The sequence below is a fragment of the Motacilla alba genome, chromosome 1A (assembly GCF_015832195.1).
Source record: "Motacilla alba alba isolate MOTALB_02 chromosome 1A, Motacilla_alba_V1.0_pri, whole genome shotgun sequence".
In the NCBI taxonomy this organism is placed as follows: Eukaryota; Metazoa; Chordata; class Aves; order Passeriformes; family Motacillidae; genus Motacilla; species Motacilla alba.
The window spans coordinates 68,578,485-68,597,385 of NC_052031.1; the positions used below are offsets into that span (position 1 = coordinate 68,578,485).

The 18,901-nt window shown below is 45.4% G+C and overlaps 1 protein-coding gene across 2 annotated transcripts in view; it reads right to left on the reverse strand.

Moving 5' to 3' along the window:
- RERG (RAS like estrogen regulated growth inhibitor) overlaps window positions 1–16,433 on the reverse strand; it is a 97,827-nt gene extending 81,394 nt beyond the window's left edge. The window contains exons 1-2 of one of the 2 annotated variants that reach the window (XM_038154241.1): window positions 16,325–16,433; window positions 14,607–14,781 (exon numbers count right to left, since the gene is read on the reverse strand). In XM_038154241.1, coding sequence (XP_038010169.1) covers window positions 14,607–14,667 — 61 coding nt within the window. In that variant the 5' untranslated portion in view covers window positions 14,668–14,781; window positions 16,325–16,433. Of the gene's footprint in view, window positions 1–14,606; window positions 14,782–14,958; window positions 15,287–16,324 lie in introns of those variants that run through there. The other variant, XM_038154242.1, reaches the window with a different exon arrangement.
- Between the last annotated feature and the right edge of the window lie 2,468 nt (window positions 16,434–18,901).

Here is an 18,901-nt window from a genome sequence, read left to right on the forward strand (position 1 = left end):
AGGACAGTAAATAAAATAGAACAAAAAAAATATGAGACCCTGATGTTACCCTTACTTCTACTGGATGGAGAAAAGATACAGAGTGTAAAAAGCTCCATCAAAGCCCAAGCACAGAGGAGAAAAAGTTTCACAGTGATGTGCAGAGATGAGGTAAAGGAACTAAGACTTTGCCACCGATCTCTGATGCTGGCAGCTTCATTTTTTTAGCTTTCAGAGCTGCTTGCCAAGACAAATCTGTCTCAGATAAGCTAAAGGAAAGGCAAACTTAATCCTAAATTGATATTTGCTCTTCATTTCTTGGGGCTTTTGTCTCCCATGTACTTCATTACTTCTTCAGAGAGTCTGGGCTCATTTTTTTTTTTTCCCCTACACAGCTTCTTGAAAAGAAAGTGTCCTATATCTAGGGCTGGAATGTCTTCATGAGGAGAACTTAACTTTTACCTCCAGCATGTGACACACAGCTTGGAACTTCCAGAGGCATTGGTTTGCTATCAAACACAGGTACACTTTCAGAGGCAAAGAAAATGAATACCCTTGCTGGCAGCCTGACCACACTCTTGTCATATGTTGTGTTTCTGCTTTGGGGATTGATAATATGAGAACACCTGGGCAAAGTTGCTACAAGAATATTTTTTAACACAGAACACAGCCATTTTTTTTTGTTTTCCTAACCTTGTTCTTAGAAATGTCTGCATTGCTTCTGCAGACACCTTCCAATAATAAAAAAAAAAAACCAGCCTGGAGCAGACACCCAGCATGGAAATGTCAAATCTGAATAGTTAAACCTAAGCAATGTCCTAAGAAACTCAGGAGGGTGCAGGTAATACCCTAACACTATTTAAGGCTGCATTAAGAAGTTTTGCTTTCAGTGAAGCCACAAGTGAAAACTGAGGCTTATCCTGACTGATGACACTCATCCCTGTCAGAGAAAGAAATGCAGGAACCCACTGGCTTCACTTAGGTCAGCATTTAGAGGCAGCACAGCTAAATAGCTCCTGTTTTAGGACCCATGATCCTGACATGTCCTGTGCTAGTCATTTCCATTGTCTCCTTGTTATTTTAATTACCAAAGCTCTTAGCAAACCACCCCCTTTTGTGGTTTTTTGGTTCTGGGGTGTTTGGGGTTTTTTTGTTTGTGTTTTTTTGGGGTTTGTTTTGTTTGTTCTTGGTTTTTTTGGGGTTTTTTTTTTTTTGCTCTTCTGAGCAGTCCAAGCCAGGCTCATGTAGAAGTACCACACTGCTATTGAACAGAAAATCTCATGACTTTGGGCATTTTCTTGCTGTCCTGTGATAAGAAGCCTTTTTCTAAGTGCTTGTATCTAGGAGATGAAGACACAAGGTTGTGGTAAGCCTGTATTTATGTGACTGAAAAATAGATGATGCTGATAGGGGCAGTTTGAATCATTCAGACATCAGGAAGTGTCCTTGGTCCAAGGAGTCAGCATCTAGATTGAGCTGGAATGGTCTGGGTTAGATCACCTTGGCCAGTTCCTTTGTGGTTTTATTCAGTGTTTCCTCAGTTTGTGAAATCCATGCTGCTGCAAGGGTGTGTTGGTGCTGTGCTAGATAAACTCTGGTGCTGCTGCAAGGCAGGGGTGGAAAAACCGTGTGAACTATGACTTTTTCAGATGATGTGTTTTTAGAGAATTTGTAGGAATTTCTCCATGTTTTGAATGAAAAACGATGCAGCACCTATGACTGAGGAAACAGCACCCACACTTTTCCTGGGTCTGTGGTTTTGCCCTTACAGTGCTTGCTTTCAAAGTGTGTTTTGTCTTTCAGTTCATTATATTGCTTTTTGGCTTGTGGGGCCCCCCCAGGCATCCTCTTTTCCCCTGGGAGAAGGCAGAGTGGGCATGGTCCATGGCATGACTGATCCTGCTCCTGGTGGCTTTCCCAAGCCCACAGAAATAAGCACAGGCCTTTTCAATCTGTTTTCATATCTCAACCTCCTCCTGTCTGTGAGGGCCACAGCATTTGTTCAGGACACGGCACAAGGTTATTTAGTCTAGCACTTTGTGGAGCCTTGAATTGATCTTTAATTTTCCATAACTAATGTTCTGCATTAGCTTTGCAAATAATCCCTTGAAATTTCCATCTAGTTTTGAAGAGTTGTAACTAAAGCTCACCTTCTGTGACTTTTGACTTTGCTTTTTCATCTTCCAACAGTATTAGCTTAAGGTTTGTCCTTCTAAATCTGACTGCTTCTACATTTCCTCTTTGATATGTTCAGATCCCCTCTGTGCAAGCTCTTTATTTGCCAGTGTGTTTTCAAATCTTACACCTTGTTCAGAGGTAAAAATATCCCTGTTAGCATGGGTCACTGGAAAACTCTGCATTTTTGTTCTGATCTCCTTGAGAAAAAAATTGCATCTGTATTCTGCTCTTCCATGAGCTCCTGTTAATCTCTGTTCTTGCAAATAAGCCACTGCTGCACAAATTGTGTTGCTCATTTTAATGAGTTCAAAAGCATAAAATTTGGATGTTCTCATTAACATCCCTGCAGTGCAGTCCAAACATTGACTCGGTGAATGCTGTCAACCTAGTGCCATAAAGTTATATGTTAAATAAAAAACAATGCAAAGTTGTATTTTTTTTTCCTTAGATACTTTAATATCAAATGTTAAAAAAGATTTTATAACAGTGTTATGAAGATCACCTGCCTCATCAAATGAAGAGAGGGCTCCATGTGGTTAGTGTGTAGGAATAAGCAGGTATTTAGAATACAAACTAAATACTACAAAAAAAAAGGGAAGTGGCCCAGAGGAGAGGATCATTACTATTGCAGAGTTTTAGCTCAAGAGGAATTAAAAAATCCACTAAGCACCAGGGAAAGATTCTTAATTTAATGTACTCATGGTCAACAAGATCATATTTTTCAAGTCAGGAAGGGTTATTGCAGTCATCTTCTCTGACCCCTTTGTAATGAAGGACATAAAATGTTTGTAACTGGGGAAATTATTTAATGAGGAATAAAACCTTTAGGTGCTCACGAGGCACCTAGAGTTGGACAGGTTCTGCACTGCTGAGAGCAGCAGGGCAGAAAACCCTGCAATGGGTGTTTTTTTCAGGCTACAGCAGTATAGAGAGTCCAGGCTCCAGGCTTGTCCAATATTGAAGTGTGGTGACAAGTGCACCATCTGTGTGACAATTTTTGGGTTTCCTTTCAAATGCATGGGCTGAGGGAGCTGCTGTGATTAAGCTTCTGGAGAGGGCTAAGGTGGCCTAAGTCCTCCTAGAGCAAGCTGGTGCACAGCACTTGTTTTAATGCTACAATTTTGGCACAATTGTACCAAATGGTACAATTTTTCTTTTTTTGGAAGCAGTGGCTGTGATGTTGTGCTGAGAGATACAGGGACAAACTGGAGGTGGAGCAGTCATTAAGCAGAGACAGACCCATTCCCACATGAGCCAGCACCTCCATAAATTCATGCACTTTTCTAGGCTATTTTGTGGGTTTCTCTGGGTTTCACTTGCTCCTCAGAAAGCCTGCAACCCAACTGGGAGCTAGAGGATGCCCCTCTGTGCTCCAAGCTTCAGGAACACAAGTTTTTTCTACAGGTCAATAATCATAATGGAAAAAAAAACCCAAGCCAAACCCACCACATTCATTGTGTTCTCCAAATACAAGAGCAAGATCATTAAAAGCATCCTTAAGACTCATCAGAAACTGTAGAGGTGCAATTGGATGAACCCTTACCAAGTGATCCAGGTGCAGAACTATTCTCACTGGTTTAGCACTCTGGGAGTCACCCTGAGCATTCTCTGCTCATGACTGGCCTGCAAACCTTTTCCTGAGACCAGTCTGAGATCTGAGAGCATTTTTGCAACCAGCAGGTGGAAAGTGTTCTGAATATACCTTTGGAATGTCACAGGGCAGTAGAGTCCCGACTTCTGAAGAGTGACCTGCTAAAGTGAACAGAGGAGTCCTGGAATTGCACAATGACCTCTAACACATGATGTCAGATTGCTCGTGCCTGAAACTAAAGCCTTTTTCCATCCTCTAAGTTATCCCTAACAAAAGCATTTTAACTTCCACCAAGAGCAGCAGCGTTAATGGAAATGAACAGAAAATAAGTGTACAACCAAGCTTCAAGGTACTTTTGTCATGAGCATGTTTCCCTAAGCCCTGCTCTAACTCCTGCTGTTGGTCATTGTATTTTCCCTGCCTTTTTGAACATGCCTGCCAGCCACCTCCTGTGCAGCACTAGAGGTAGGATCTAAGGTGACAATGCTCTGTTTTAACTCAGCTGTGAAGGTCATTCCCTTCTGACTTCTATTTGCAGCCAGTCCCTGTCTGCGCTGTGGCACAGGAAACAGAAAATAATACTCCTAGGGCTCTGATGTGCAAACAAAGTTCCTCAGACTGGATGCTATTAATATTTTCACAGCTTACTAGAAGGGTATCATTTAGGAAATGTTTAGCAGTTGAAGAACTGCTACAAAATGAGCCATGCGAAATTATTTTAGGTGAATAAAAAGTCTTTTAGGTACAGACCTAATGTGAGGTGAGATCTATGATACTGAGCATGGAGTTAGTCTTAAAAACACTGAAATTTTGTCCAGCTGGGTATGAGGACCTGCAGGCAGATCATGAGATTTTTCATACCTGTAAAATGTCAGAACTTAAGAAACTGCTTAAAGGTTCCTCTGCATTTATCATGCTCTGTCTCTTGCCTCATCTTTACCAGGATGCCAAACTATCCTGCTCCAGAGCTGGTACTGACTGTACCATGAACATCAGTAGCTGCATGTGATTTTACAGATAAATATACATCATAGCTGCTTAGGAAAAAGACAACTTGAATTGAGGCTTCTTCATTAAAACAAAATAAAGAAAATCCTATATATTTTGGGGCTTTATTCTGAAGAGGGAAACTAGGAAAACAGAACAGGAAAAGCTCCTTTCTTAGTTGAGAATCCAATATATCTGCCTTATCAAGCAGGAAAGAGTGGAAATAGGGTGTGATCTTTTCTGTGGAGTCCTAGAAGTCTGCAGAACTCTATGTAAGACCTGTCCAAACTATAGAAGTATTTCTTATAGTACAGGCTCCCAAACTCCTCCCAGTCTGCACTGAACACTATGTGAATTTCCACCACAGTGGTACTGAGTTAAATCTCAGGGGCCTCTTTCATACTAGATCCCAAACAGCAATTAATGAAGAAACCAGTCATACTGAGTATGTTTAAAATAGAGGTAGTTTGTTTTCATGAGAGAGGCTTGGTTATTTCACATGCTGGGTCAGAAACTGCAAACAAAATTTGCCAAGAAATTACCAAAGTGATGCTGAGGATACACAGCGGTGGGTGGTGAGAACTAGACTGGTTTAATTACACTGAATACTAACAAAAGAGTATTCTTGCTTGAGATGTTATTACTTGAGATTACCATGGGAGACTGAAGATTAGTATATGAATGTTTGATTGTCCAGGACACAGTTCACTGTAATATCTTGAGACCTATCATGCTCCACATAGATAAAGGTCAAATTTTCTTTAATTGGAGAGAAATTTTTTTTTAAAGTTTTGCCTGGAAGTAGACCTAGCAGACCAATACATATTGTGGAGCACTATTCAATTATTTCATGTTGAAAATCAGCCTGGAGCAGAACCAACTCCAGTGCACACAAGCACAGGAATCCAGTTGGGTTAAGCAGCAGTGCTTGGCATCACAGATTCTGCCACTGAGGCTGGCTAACAAGGTGTTTGTTTTGGCACTCATACTCCCAATGTCCAGCATTTTGTACAGTGTGGGGTTTGGTGGGGGATTTTTTGTTTGTGTGTTTTCTCTGCCACCCATGGGTCTAATACTGCATTCTTCTGTGGTGACTCTTCAATAGTTTTCAATTTATTCTGCAGTGAAAAAAGAAATGGCTCACTCTGATCTTCTTACACTTTCCTGCTTTGAATGGCACTTTGGAAGTTCTCACTTGTGAAGCTCCTCTGGGTCAGTTGCTGGGTAGGTCAGGCAAAGATCATGGTTGAAAGCTCTGCCTCACTGGCTTCCAGTGCTCTGGGGAGAGGGATTTTTGTTTCCCAGGGCAGGCACAGGGATGAGCTGCTGACAAAAGCAGCCCTCCAGAGTAGGGTTGTGCAAATCTCTGAGACTATATTATAGTCAGACTGAGACTTGGAAGGAAAATACAGCCACATGAAGGGGAGAAAGGAAGTCAAGACAAACTCCTTTTGTGCTTGTGGTCCTGTGGGTCAAGATGAAATTAAGCCCTACTGGAAAAGCAGTGAAAGACAGGATTGCCAAATATGTTTTTAATGAAAATAAGCGTTGCTTCTGTGCTTTATTTTGCTGTCAGTAGTAAGTGTCAGAGGAAGAGCCATAAAGGGCCAGAAGGATCCCAGAGGGCTGCCAGGGGTTGGCTCTCAGACACTGCCAGCCCGGGAGCCAACCCTCAGGCTGGATCTCAGCAGCGCTGGCCCTGAGGAGATGTCATGGAAAGGAGCTTTGGCAATGCCCAAGCCACAACTCCCTGGGTGATTTGGGAGTACCAGGCTCCCCTTTCCTTCACCTCAGTTCCCATTCTGGCCACTTGAGGCCTTGCAGGAGGGCCATTGTTCCCACAGCCCTTGGGAAGGCCACAGTGCTGCTCAAGCACTGGAGAAATTCCCTCCCTGGGAGAATATATCCCGCCCACTTGCATCCTTCCACCCTGAAAACTTCTCAAGCCACTTATCCAAACAGTTCCCCTGTGGTTACACACCACTGCCACTGCCCCAGGCCCCTGCTCTGGCTTTTCTGCAGCTTCTCTGCTGCTGACCCCAGAGGCAGCAGAACAACCCAGGAATGTCAGCAGCTCTGTGTGCTTTCAAACCCAGGCTGGATGTTTTCAACATATTCCCTCTCTTTCCTGCGAGCAGACTACTGTCTAACATTTCTGGAAAGGCAGCTGGAGGCTCCAGCCAATTTCTATGACATTTTAAAGCTGCACATATGTTTAATATATCCACTACTTCCTTCCCCAGGGCTTTATGCTTCTCTTGCCATTCATCTTTTCATGCTGGATGCAGAGAATATGAGTTATCTACAGCATCACTGCCATAACAAATGGCACTTCCCAACACCTACATGGCAAATCCATCAGAGGCTGCAACAGCTGCAGACTGGCTCCAGCAGAGTGAACGCTCTACCTGGTGGGAAACAGCCATAAAAAAGAACTTTTGCCATTGAGAATTATGAAAAGGCTATAGAAGCAGAGGCACCTCCCTCAGCTGTTTTCCCATCTCCAGGAAGAGGTAGGAGTCAATGAAAACAGGAGGGGCTGGCTTGATCTGAGGTGGAGGGAAAGAAATGGGGGCTCAAACAGCAGGGCAGGTGGAGATCTGCTGAGGTGGGAGCTCCAGAACTCTGGGGTGCCAGTGGGGAGCTCCAGCAGCGCCCCTCAAAGTGCCCGTGCCCGTGGAGAGGGAAGGGAAGCTGAGGGGTGTCCCTGCCCAAAGCTGGAATTGCCTCTGCAGCAGGGGGTGTATAAAAGGCTGCCAGCAATACTGAGCAAACACAGACTTGGGAAGAAAGCAGCGAAAGGATGAGGATGCCACAGTTCCCTTGCCACCTTAGGGCAATTCTTTGTCCCTCCTGCTCACCAGAGTGTTGGGAATGCCTGCCAGGAGTGTGGTGAGAGGGTACAAACACCTCCAGTCCCCAGCAGATAATCACAGCCCTGTAACCAGGGCTCAGCTAGAGCCTAAAGCATTTCATTGATCCTCCTACTTTAGGGCAGTGTTAGTTTTTCATCCACCTAACATATTTATTTTTGGGTGCTGTAAATGTAAAAGGCTCAAGGGTGCCACAAAAGTAAATGCAAAAAGAGAGTTTCTTTGAGAAATACAGACATAACTTGGTTCTCCTGCTCTGCCACAAAGCCAAAATAGGTAAATTTACCCAGTTCTATGACCAAGACTAGCTATATACAGATATAGACTGCTTTATAACCTGTGCAAAGCTGGCTTCAGGCAATGACTGCCTGGAGCAGCCAACGTCCTCCAAATCCACACCAAGGAATGGTTTCCAGGACCAGTTCCAGTAGGAACCACTTCAGAGTGACTGTTCTTTGCTGCATCACACCACTGCTGCCAGGATTAGCTCATCTGGGTCTCATGCCCTGAGCATTTGATGATGCACAGTGCAATGCCAGTGTGGGCAAAGAAGGAGCTGGAGATGAGAAGCTGAGGTGGGAGGAAGCCCAGAGTGAGGAGGATGAGAAAGGAACTGCAAATACAAAGCTTTCCTGTAAAGTACAAAGCCATTTCACCATGTGCAGTCTTTAGGGAATATGCACAGTTCTAGGGAACTTGGCAGGGGAAAAGGGGAGGGTGACAGCTGACAAGAAACAAGGCAAGAAAGGTATATGCAAGGAAAAAGGACTTCAGATATCAGGGAGGCAGCAAAAAGTTTGTGGAAGATCAAAAATCTTGCTGTTTCTGAAAGGATCTGCGCTCTGTGCCCTGCTGGGGAGCAGCAGACTGACCCAAACAGTGCAAACCTTGACCATAACCAGACAAACCATTCCTGGAACTCCACCAGGAAGCTTTGCAGTTGCCTTTGGCAAAACTGCAGGAGACAAGGGGGCAGGGCAGCTATCTTATCAAGGCAAGAGCTGCAGGGGGTGGCCAGGCGCAGGATGAGGGAAAAATTTGTGCTGCACGCATAAATCTTGAATCCTAGCATTCCTTCCCCAGTAATCAAACAGCAGGCTATATTTAGCCCAACCTAAACAACAAAAAAAAGAAGAACAGCAGGACTAGTCTTAGCTCCAGCAGCTGCCAGCAGCTGCTCAGAGGGGATACAGGTAGAGCTGGTGTCAGATGTAGTTAAATGAGATGGAACAGGGCAGGCAGCTATGCTTCAATGAACAACGCTGGCATTTGGTTGGAGAAAGTCTGCATTTTATCATTTCATGGTTAGCCAGAAGGAGGATCAAATGTCGAGCAGAGCATGAATGGTTGCTACTACAGCAAGGGCAAGGCTATAGTGAACCATGGATAGGCAAACAAGCAGAGGAAAGGGAGGAGGTAACAGACACAAGCAGAGCAAATGTTTGCATGTCTAGCCCAGGTTCCTGGTGTTCTTCTCTTTAGTTCTAGCATGACAAGATCAACAAATGCAGTTTTGAGAAAGATATAGTCTCTTTAACCAACAGCCTGTGTGCTAAAGCCACAATGCAACTTATTCACCAATGCATGAACCTGGGGCTCACCCTCTGAATGGACATCAACACCAGCCACTGAAGCGGAGCTTGGGAAGGTCATTTCAACTGTTTGCTTGCAACATTACTTGCTCCAGGGGGACACATTTGTGTTCTTGTTGGAGAAGAAATAATCTTAAAGTTAGTGACCTAATTACTGTTATGACTTATACATGCTCAGTCCCTTCAGAGGAGCTGGAGCTGGTTGAAAAGTGTAAAACCAGAGAATGTAAAAATTTGGAGTACTTATGTAAAAATTATGAGTACTTTACCAGCAAAATAGTACAAAGTAGCAATTTTTTTTTTAATTTTGCAAAATAGCAAAGTTAATATAGTGGGTGTTAAACATGATCACTGAATAGCATCTGGCTGTCATTGCCATTGCTAAGAACAAAAGGGGAGGAAAAAAAAGGCAACTGACCTACTACACTAGTGTAAGTAAAAAAAAAAAAAAACAAAAACAAAACCCACAACAGAAAATCCAGTCTCTTTCCACCCACATTTCTGGATTTCAGAGGCACCTTATTACCATACATCAGTTGGTACAGCAAGGACTTTGAAGATCTTGTGGCAGCTTTCCCTGCCTTACTAGCAGAGCTGTGAGCTTGATAACTAATCACTCCTTAATAACTCGTGTTTCCTCTGCAAAAGTCCCTGAAATGCAACTGGTGGTGGAAAATATATGAGCGGGGATTTGTGAAGTAGAAAAATCACTTTGGGCTTCTTTCCCAGTAACCCAGAGGGTTTTTTGAATGGGGGGGTGGGGTGAAAATGAATGCAGTTCTATTTCCCACATGCCCAGACCTTGCAATTGGGAAGTGATCCCTGGTAGTGTGTTTCAGACATATCCCCAAATAATGAAAACAAAACACAGATTTGTTGAAGGACTCTCTGGTTTGGCTGCTACTTGAATTTTTCTGTAGAAACTTTCAAAACCAGGTATCTTTCCCCCAGCTATGTTCCTCCATCCTGGCTTAGACATGGGAAAATACCATAAGCCAACACATACAAATATATATCTGCTCAGGAGTTTCCCAACTGTGATTCTGAAATTATTTGAGTTGCTGAGATCTTCATTTTTGTGGTGGCACAGGCTCTTGGTGAGGTGACACTTACTGAAATCACTTTTCTGGTCACCCTTTTGCCCAATTGGAAGCATCCAAGCTGTTGCTGGATCAAAAAGTGACCACAGCCCTCTGCCCCACATAGCTGATCGCACAGGCTCTGATTTGCTTAGGAACTGATACATTTATTGGGGGAAATCTTCAGTATCTTCCTCACTGCTGAACCCACAGACACTTCCATGTCCCATTCCTCAGCTGCAAAGCCCATCCAGACAGATAACTGCATCTGCCAGGGGCTGGGCAAACCAGCCCTGCTAACCCAGAAACTTGGAGTGTTCAGCCTGGCACACACACAGCAAAAAGGCATGTTGGATAGCACATGCTGCAGCTGGACATTGTCTCTTTTTTGGCCAAAAACATAAAGGCTCCTAAGCAGAGGTATTTTGAGCATTCATAGTCAACTGAGTTATGAGCTGGAAGAGCATCAGCCATGCAGTGTTATCCAGTACATGCCCTGTTTTATTCCTCCTCCTGCTTCATCCATTTTCACTCCTCTTTAGATTTCTGGGCACATACTGTGTCTTGTGATGACATGGAAGAACAAGGCCTTTAAGTCTTTATTAATTGCTACCACTGTAGTTTTAAGAGGAGCTATTTAGGAAATCCTCGGGTTTGTTACCATAGGAATGAAGCTGTAGGATCCAGGGAAAGAACAATTTAAACAGCAGTGTTTAAGTGATTCACTTCAACTTTAATTCTCTGCTCCATCCAAGCTCCTCTTGGCCGTAAAGAAAAAGACTCTAAAAGCTCTCTCCCCTCCTCAGTGCTGCTTGACTCCAGCCCAAATTAGGAGGTACAGCCCTGTTATCTATAGCAGGTCTGAGCAATGTCCCTTCCCACCCACAGAGCACTTCCTCCTCCTCCTCCCCAGTGAAGCAGCTGCAAAGTGCTCCTTGGCTCAGGCAGAGCTCCTCATCTGGCTTCTTTCAGCTGTTTTAAAACCATGTTTATGCAGCTTTTATACAGTAAGAACAGGGTGAATGGAGGAGTATCTATTCCACCGTAGGAGAGCAGGTTGGGATGCTTGTACCTGGTGAGTTAGGCCATTACTCAGTGTAACTCTGGCCTGGGGGAACTCCTGTGTGCCTCCTTCTGAGCTGGTTTGCTCTTCTTTCTCTATTTGAAAGGTTTAAGTATTAAGTAAAAAGGCAAAACAGGGCAGTTGAGTTGATTAGCCATCCTGCTGGTCTTCTCCAGCAGGCAGGAGGAGACAAGGCAAGGAAGGAGAACAGTGAAAAGCTGACACTCACATTAACTATAGCCTCCTGTTTGTTTTTTAAAACTTTGAACCTTGGAAACTTGATAAGCAGCAACAAAGTGGAAAGAAAGAAACCTTTTGTTTCCCCTGGATTTAACTACTTTCTTAAATCTCTTTTGAGATATGTCAAAATTTTAGATATTTCTTTTGATAGAGGTTCTATCACGATTCAGTGAGTATGTTTTGAGATATCTCTTTTGATAGAGATGCTGTCACTATTCAGTGAGTATGTTTTGAGATATCTCTTTTGATAGAGATGCTGTCACTATTCAGATTTGTGAGCAGTGCTCTGGTTTCCCACCTCACATTTGGGAGAGTCTTGGGAGGGAGTGCTTTGTAGAACAGGGAGTCTTTCACCCTTAAAGCAGATGCCTCAACAATGAGACTGGGATCTTCCTCAGCTCTCAGTAATGGTAACAAGTCCAACAACTTCTGTAGTGCCTGAAGGACAGCTTTGGCTCCCCACACGTCCTGAAGCACAGCACTTCTTTCTCCACAGCTGCTTTGAGTCACTGACCCAAGCTCTGGGTCAGGCAGTGGGAGAGGAGCCTCTCCAGGAGGTTACAGAGCGTGTCTGGAACGCCACAGACCCTGTCAGGTGCTTCAGCCACTTATAGATTAAGAGCCTAATGCCTGGCTCTTCCTCAGCCATGAGGATGAGCCAGGAAAGCAAGCCAGTGACCATATTTTGGCATGACTTTCTGGCAATTCCAGTGGCCCTATTTATCACCTAAAATCTCCTTTGCACTGCATGTGCGCTCCAGCATTGTGCCTTGTGCTCTTGCTCCTGGAGTCTGGCTTATCTTCCAGCTGTCTGGCCAAGTCTGCTCCAGTAAGCTCTGACCACAGGATCCTGTCCCCACAACACATGACAAAGTGGTCACAGGGATAGGGCGTGATGTGGTTAACACCAGAAAACACACTACCAGCACTATTCTAGCAGGGTACTGCCCACCAGACCCAGCCACCTGGAGGCTGCTTTGTGTCCAGCTCTGTCTCTAGCAAAGGTGTAACAAACCTTGCACAGCTCCCACTGTTGCTGCTGTTGGCTACAGGCAAATAGGTATTTTCAGACACCACCCCCCTCACACACACTCTTATTTCTCTGCAGTTGACCAAGCTGTTGAAACTGGATCCTTTTATGGGAATGTACAAGAGGGGTTTTCATAAGCAAGCTGGAGGTTCTGGACGGCACAGTTGCTGCTCTGTTCAGGTAGCTGACAGTGCTCTATGGCTCTTCTACCCTATTAAATTCACCCTGTCGTGCTGCCCACTTATTTGTGCCTTCATTTACACACAGACTGGCAAATATGGTCACAGTCAAAGGAGGGGACCTCATTCATCTTTTATGGAATATTTCCTTGCATCTCAAAAGGAAAAAAGGAGAGATGAGGAAGACTTTGAAGGACTAGGATGCTTTTTTTTTTGGCTATTTCTTCTGTCTCTCACCCACTTCCAGGACTGCAGTAACACTTATTTATACTATCCTAGTAGATGTTGAAATCTACAAAAAGGATACAATAGTTAAAAAAGGCTTTTGTTGATCCTCTGCTGGTGTAGCATTTTAACAGAGCACTTCAAAGGTAGTTTTGTGTTTTTTAAATATAAGCTCTCAAACTATTAAGAATACCAGGGAGAGGGGGACTCTTTTAGTGTTTGTTTTCCTGCAAATATTTCAGTGTTCTCTTGCATTATTTTGAATCCAGCCAAAAGACTGCAAAACCACAGAACTGAATGTAAGATAAACCAAAAAGGGAACCACTGAAGTTGCAAAACTTAGGTAGGACAGTGAAATATGAATACAAAAGAGGGGATGGGGTAAGGGCAGCAGGGAAGAAGGAAGAGTTTAAACTTATCCCAGTATATTATCAGCATTCCCTCGGGCATTCTATTCAAAAAGGTGGAATTTAATCTGCATTGCCTTTGAATAAGCAGTATAATCTCTAAGAACTTCTGCCTCACATATGCCTTTTGTCCTGATAGCTGACAGAACTACTTCACTGATAGTGTTCTGCTAAAATACCTTCAGGGTAAATGTGCTTTTATAAACAACCCATTCCCAAGTTACTGAAACTGTAATGCATTTATAGGACAGAACCTTGGCATGTGTAACATAAAAGTCGCTTTGGGGAACTGGAGCTGGTTGATGGCAGCTGAGTCTGGCTTAATGCTCTTACCAGGACATCCTATCTCCTGCCTTCTCTTGTGCAGACTTTTTTTTTTTTCCTAAAAGAAACAGTATTTTACAGTTCCCAAAGTGCCACAGGAGCATGATTAGGCTCTCCTCATTTCCTCATCCCTGTGGTGCAAGGACTTTGTTAGAGTGGTCGTGGAGCTGTCAGGTTAATGCAACACCCCTGAAGTACCCGAGAGAGACTGCAAGCCTCACACTCTGCTCCTCATCTCACCAGAGGAAAGGCTGGCTGTAGAAATGGATTTTTAACATTTATGCCTCCCCCTTGTGTCTCTACCATACGAAATCGACAGACTATGTTTATTTCTCAAAAGATCTCTACAAATGCAAACTTTACACATGGTGCTGCCTTAGATTGCTGGTAAATATGTAAATACAGGAGAGCACTGAGAACAAAATTTCTTTGAGTTGCTGAGTCTAAAATCTCCTGTGGAAATCAGCCAGAATTACAACTGTTACTGAAGTCATCTAATATTCAACAGACGATAGGGAGCATAATATTCCATGCCTTCATCAAGCACAAGATACGAAGAGACAAATTGAATATTACTAATTCTGTTCCACTGGAATGTTTCCACTTCATGAGAAGTGGGTTTGATTTGGGAAGTTTGTTTTGGTTGGGCTTTTTCTTAAAAATTGACAAAAGTACTTTTATTTGGTAGAACCTAGAGAAAATAGCATGAAAAGCCAAGGAAGAGAGAATTCCTGGCCTGATCCCAACCTCCCTGACAAGAAGGTCAGAGATGTCCTTTTGTATAAAGAGTTTATCAGCACAGAGGGAGCAAAAAGTTACCTGAAGACAAGCAGAAGAAAAAATCAGAAGCCAAACGTACCTGACTTGCCCACGCCAGCCCGACCGAAGATCGCCAGCTTCACTTCTGCACTCTTGGCCATGCTGGAAGGAAGGCAGTGGTGGCAAACTCCCTCAATTATCAAAAGTGAAGCAGAAGAACTGTTCCCAGCTCCTGCCTTCAGCTTCACCGTGTCATTGTGACGTCAATGCAGAGCCTGGGGAAGAACACCACAAGGATGGAACTGCAAGGAGCCAGGCTCTCCCCTTCCCCTGCCCGCCCCCTCCTTTTTTTTTCTCCTTTTTAGATAATCATCATCATTGATGCTATGTTCGTGCTTTAAGCATTGCAGTCACACCACTGACACATTTGGCACTCTTTGTGCAGAACCTACCTTCAGCTTTCTGGCTGTTTCTTCGCTTCACACTGGCACTGTAAGATTGCAAAAGGTGCTTAACAACCCCAAGCACCTCGCAAGGCTCCTAATTATTTATTTCTTCCTCTCTCTTTCAGCTGAAATTGCATGTATTTACTGTATTTGAATCATATGCAGGGAATTATTTTTTGTAGAATATATTTAGTAGCTGTGAGCTCTCACTAGCAGTGCCTGCAGACAACTATTCTTTCCTTGAGCCCTCCAGCTCCAAAGAGGTTTTAATTACTCAGCAGCAGTTGCCTAAAACCTTCTAAGCACTTGTACCTTGCTCACAGCCCTAAACAAATCCATACCCAGAAAGTTCTCTAGAGCTCCTTTTTAAGCTGCCTCAGCTCATACATAAACATTCAGCAAAGCACGGGGTCAGCAGAAGGATGCCAGAGTTTCTGGTACTGCACTTTGAGCTTGGCAATTATCTATGCTCACAGTTTTGCTGCATGACCTTGATTTCACTAACCTGGACAGTGAAATCTGTAGCCACACCTGTCACTGTAGAATGCTTTTAGGTCTGCGGTGAAAACATGGCAATCCGTGACGATGATGATGCTCAGCCCTGACTAACATGTCAAATATTCGGCCTCCCCTTGAAGCAGGGTAGAACTTTATGTGTGAAAGCAACCAGTGATGGGTCTGGTGCTGAGCTGAAGCACCCGCTTTAGCCATGAATTCTAACAGCGGCGTAGGATGCTTCCCGTGTCAGCACTCCTCGCTCTACAGCAAAATGCATTCCCAACATGTTAATTGGAAAAAAAAAAAAAAGCCGAAGACTTTTTCCTACACAGAAACGCTTGTGAAAAGAAAAAGTGAAGACCGCTTACATCGAGAACGGTCCCGATTAATCTCTGACGTCTAAATGCTCCCGATTCCTTTTGCTTGAGAGTATCCGACCGCTCTCAGTCTGCACGGGCAGTGCGAACTGTTCCAGGACGCGGCGGAATGGGATCCTCAGGGACTGGGACACCGGCGCTCGCCTCCCGCCAAAGCTCCCGGCCGCCCCAGCAGCGCTCCGCGGCTCTGCTTCGCATTTCCACGCAGGCAGCTATGGATTCCCCGCCGCCGGCTCCGTCCCTCCGGCCGGGCTCCGCTCCCCACCGCTCCGGGCAGGTGCGCGGGGCGGCTCCGCGGCCACCGGCGCTGCCGGACCCGCATCCTCCCTTGCACCCGCGGAGAGAGAACCCCGCTCCGCATCCTCCCTTGCGCCCGCGGAGAGAGAACCCCGCTCCGCATCCTCCCTTGCACCCGCGGAGAGAGAACCCCGCTCCGCATCCTCCCTTGCCCCGCACCCGCGGACAGAGAAGCCGCGCTCGGCCCGCCCGGCGCTCACCTCTTTGCGCGCTGCTCGGCGGCCCGGCGCGGCCCCGGGCGCTCCCGGCGGCGCGGCCGCACAATGCGGAGGGTCCGCCCGCCCCTCCGCCCCTCGGCCCGGCCGCGGCTCCGCAGCGCCCGCCGCGCCCGCGGACCTGCCGCGCCACCTGCGGGCCGCCGGGGGCAGCCAGCGCCGAGCCGGGCGCGGAGAGGAGCGGGAGCGATGCGGAGAGGAGCGGGAGGGATGCGGAGTGAGAGGGATGCCGAGTGAGAGGGATGCGGAGAAGAGCGGGAGGGATGCGGAGTGAGAGGGATGCAGAGCGGGAGGGATGCGGCGAGGGAGGAAAGGACACAGAGGGCAACCGAGGTGGCTCTTGTCCCGGAGCGTAGCCCGTGCCCGGTGGAAGGGACGCAGCCCTGTAATTCGGCGGTGCCGCAGCCTTTAATTATGTGGGACAGCCGCTGCAAGAATCACTTGCACGGATTCTGGGTAAGCGCTTGCTAGCGGGTCCGGCCAAGGCTGCCCCGCAGTTTATTTTAACATCTCGTGCTCTCTCTCCTTCCCGCTCTCACTCTCTCACCAGCACCGGCCTGCGCAGACCCAAAGTGTCACAGCGAAGTGACAGCAGGGCTGCCGCCCCATCAGGCTGCTTGCCAGCAGCGCCAACTTTTTACTCAGCTTCTCCTCCCGACTTCCACACCTGGCTTATGGCAAAAGAAAGTGTTATTTCAGTTTGCAAATGGGCAGAACGGATCATGTAAATGCATCAGCCTCTGCAAGAGGCTCGTGTCAGGGCCAGGGATCAAGTTCTGAAATGATAGGACAGACAGCTCTTACTTCCCTGTTTATTAAACTACCCAGTAATATAAAGATGCATTAGTAACAGATGTGAACCAGAGCTGGAAAGCACTTAGAGTTCAGTGGATGTTCCTCCTCTGTTTCTGTTCCAACTCAGATCTGAATGAGATACCAGATGAGTAAAAGAAAAAGCTCTCCCCTCGCTGTCTTCCTTCATGCAAGATTAAATAAAAGTTGGATTGGAAAAGACCTTCCATGGTCCAGGACTTCCTACAGGAGCAAGATAAGTGTTTAGGGGGCAGGGTGGCAGTCCTGAGGAGAAATAAGAACCTAATTCCCCCTAAGAAGTGCCTGTTGGAGGCACTCAGGAGCAGATCTTGAAATAGTTGCATTGCAGATCGTGGGAAGGCAAAAAAAAAATTAGAAGGCAGATATAAAGCAGTAGTGTGGTTTATGCTTTACTTCTTAAAAGCAAAGTCTTTAAGCCTGTTCTCGCTGCTTGGTTTGCATAATTTGGGGGGATTAGTTTTTTCCATCCTCCTAAGAGAGCAATGATGTGTATTTTGCATCTGGGGAAATGTGTGTTGGTCTCGAGGCCTGACATTTGTTTTGTGTCTATGGAATTCACCCTGCATGGGGCTGTCAAATTAAATACGATAACTGGCTTTTCCAAAACAGCAGATAATTTATTGGACATTAAAATCCCAGTGGCTGTGCAGTCAGCTTGTGCTGAAGTCTCTTATTGGTGAGGAATTCAGTAAACACTAATCATGGACACAGGAGAAGGTTTCGGAGGGTTGAGACCCAAGACTGGCCCAGGAGTGCTCCAGTTGCTGTTTGTTTCCTGTGTACTCACTGTGTTTCATAATGCTGATGAGGTTTTGGGGGGTTTTTTCCTACCCAAAATGGATTTTGAAAGCCTTAGTCTTTCATCCTGTAGATCAAGGGCCACCTTGCTTCGTTGTGAGCAATGTTTTTTTGGTTGTAGTGGCTGACATAGTGTATTTTCTCCATGGTTTTGCCATCAGTGCTGATCAGAAAATGTTACCCTGGCACTGGTATTGAGATCAATGAGTGAAGTTCATCGAGTGGATGAAGGATGGGGGAGGTTCCTTTTCTGCCTTTCCATTTTATGAAAATTTAAGAGAAGGGAAGCAGTGCTGGGGTCTGATCCCTGATGGCCTGTGTGCTGTCAGTCTGAATTCAGCCTCATCCAGCAGAAAATCTGGAGAACATTCTTGCCCACTCTTGTCTTAGATTTCTCCCTTCTGTCTCTTGGTGATTTCACGTGGTGTTTCACAGCTTAACCAATTTTTGAAAATAGCATTTTGGTATATTTAAAAATATTATTCTTGTTTCACCAGGAGGAAAAGTAATCCCAGCACAAGAAGATAGCTGCGTCCTGGGAACTACTGGCTGAAATGAAGTTGAGGGAAACTCACTCCTCCTGGTACACTCCTTTCCTGCAGCTGTGGGGGATATATATCTAGCTGTGGGGGATATATCCTGGTAAACTCCTTTCCTGCAGCTGTGGGGGATATATCTAGGAAAATGTTACCCTGGCACCGGTATTGAGATCAATGAGTGAAGTTCATCAGTGGCTGAAGGATGGGGGAGGTTCCTTTTCTGCCTTTCCATTTTATGAAAATTTAAGAGAAGGGAAGCAGTGCTGGGGTCTGATCCCTGATGGCCTGTGTGCTGTCAGTCTGAATTCAGCCTCATCCAGCAGAAAATCTGGAGAACACTCTTGCCCACTCTTGTCTTAGATTTCTCTCTTCTGCCTCTTGGTGATTTCAC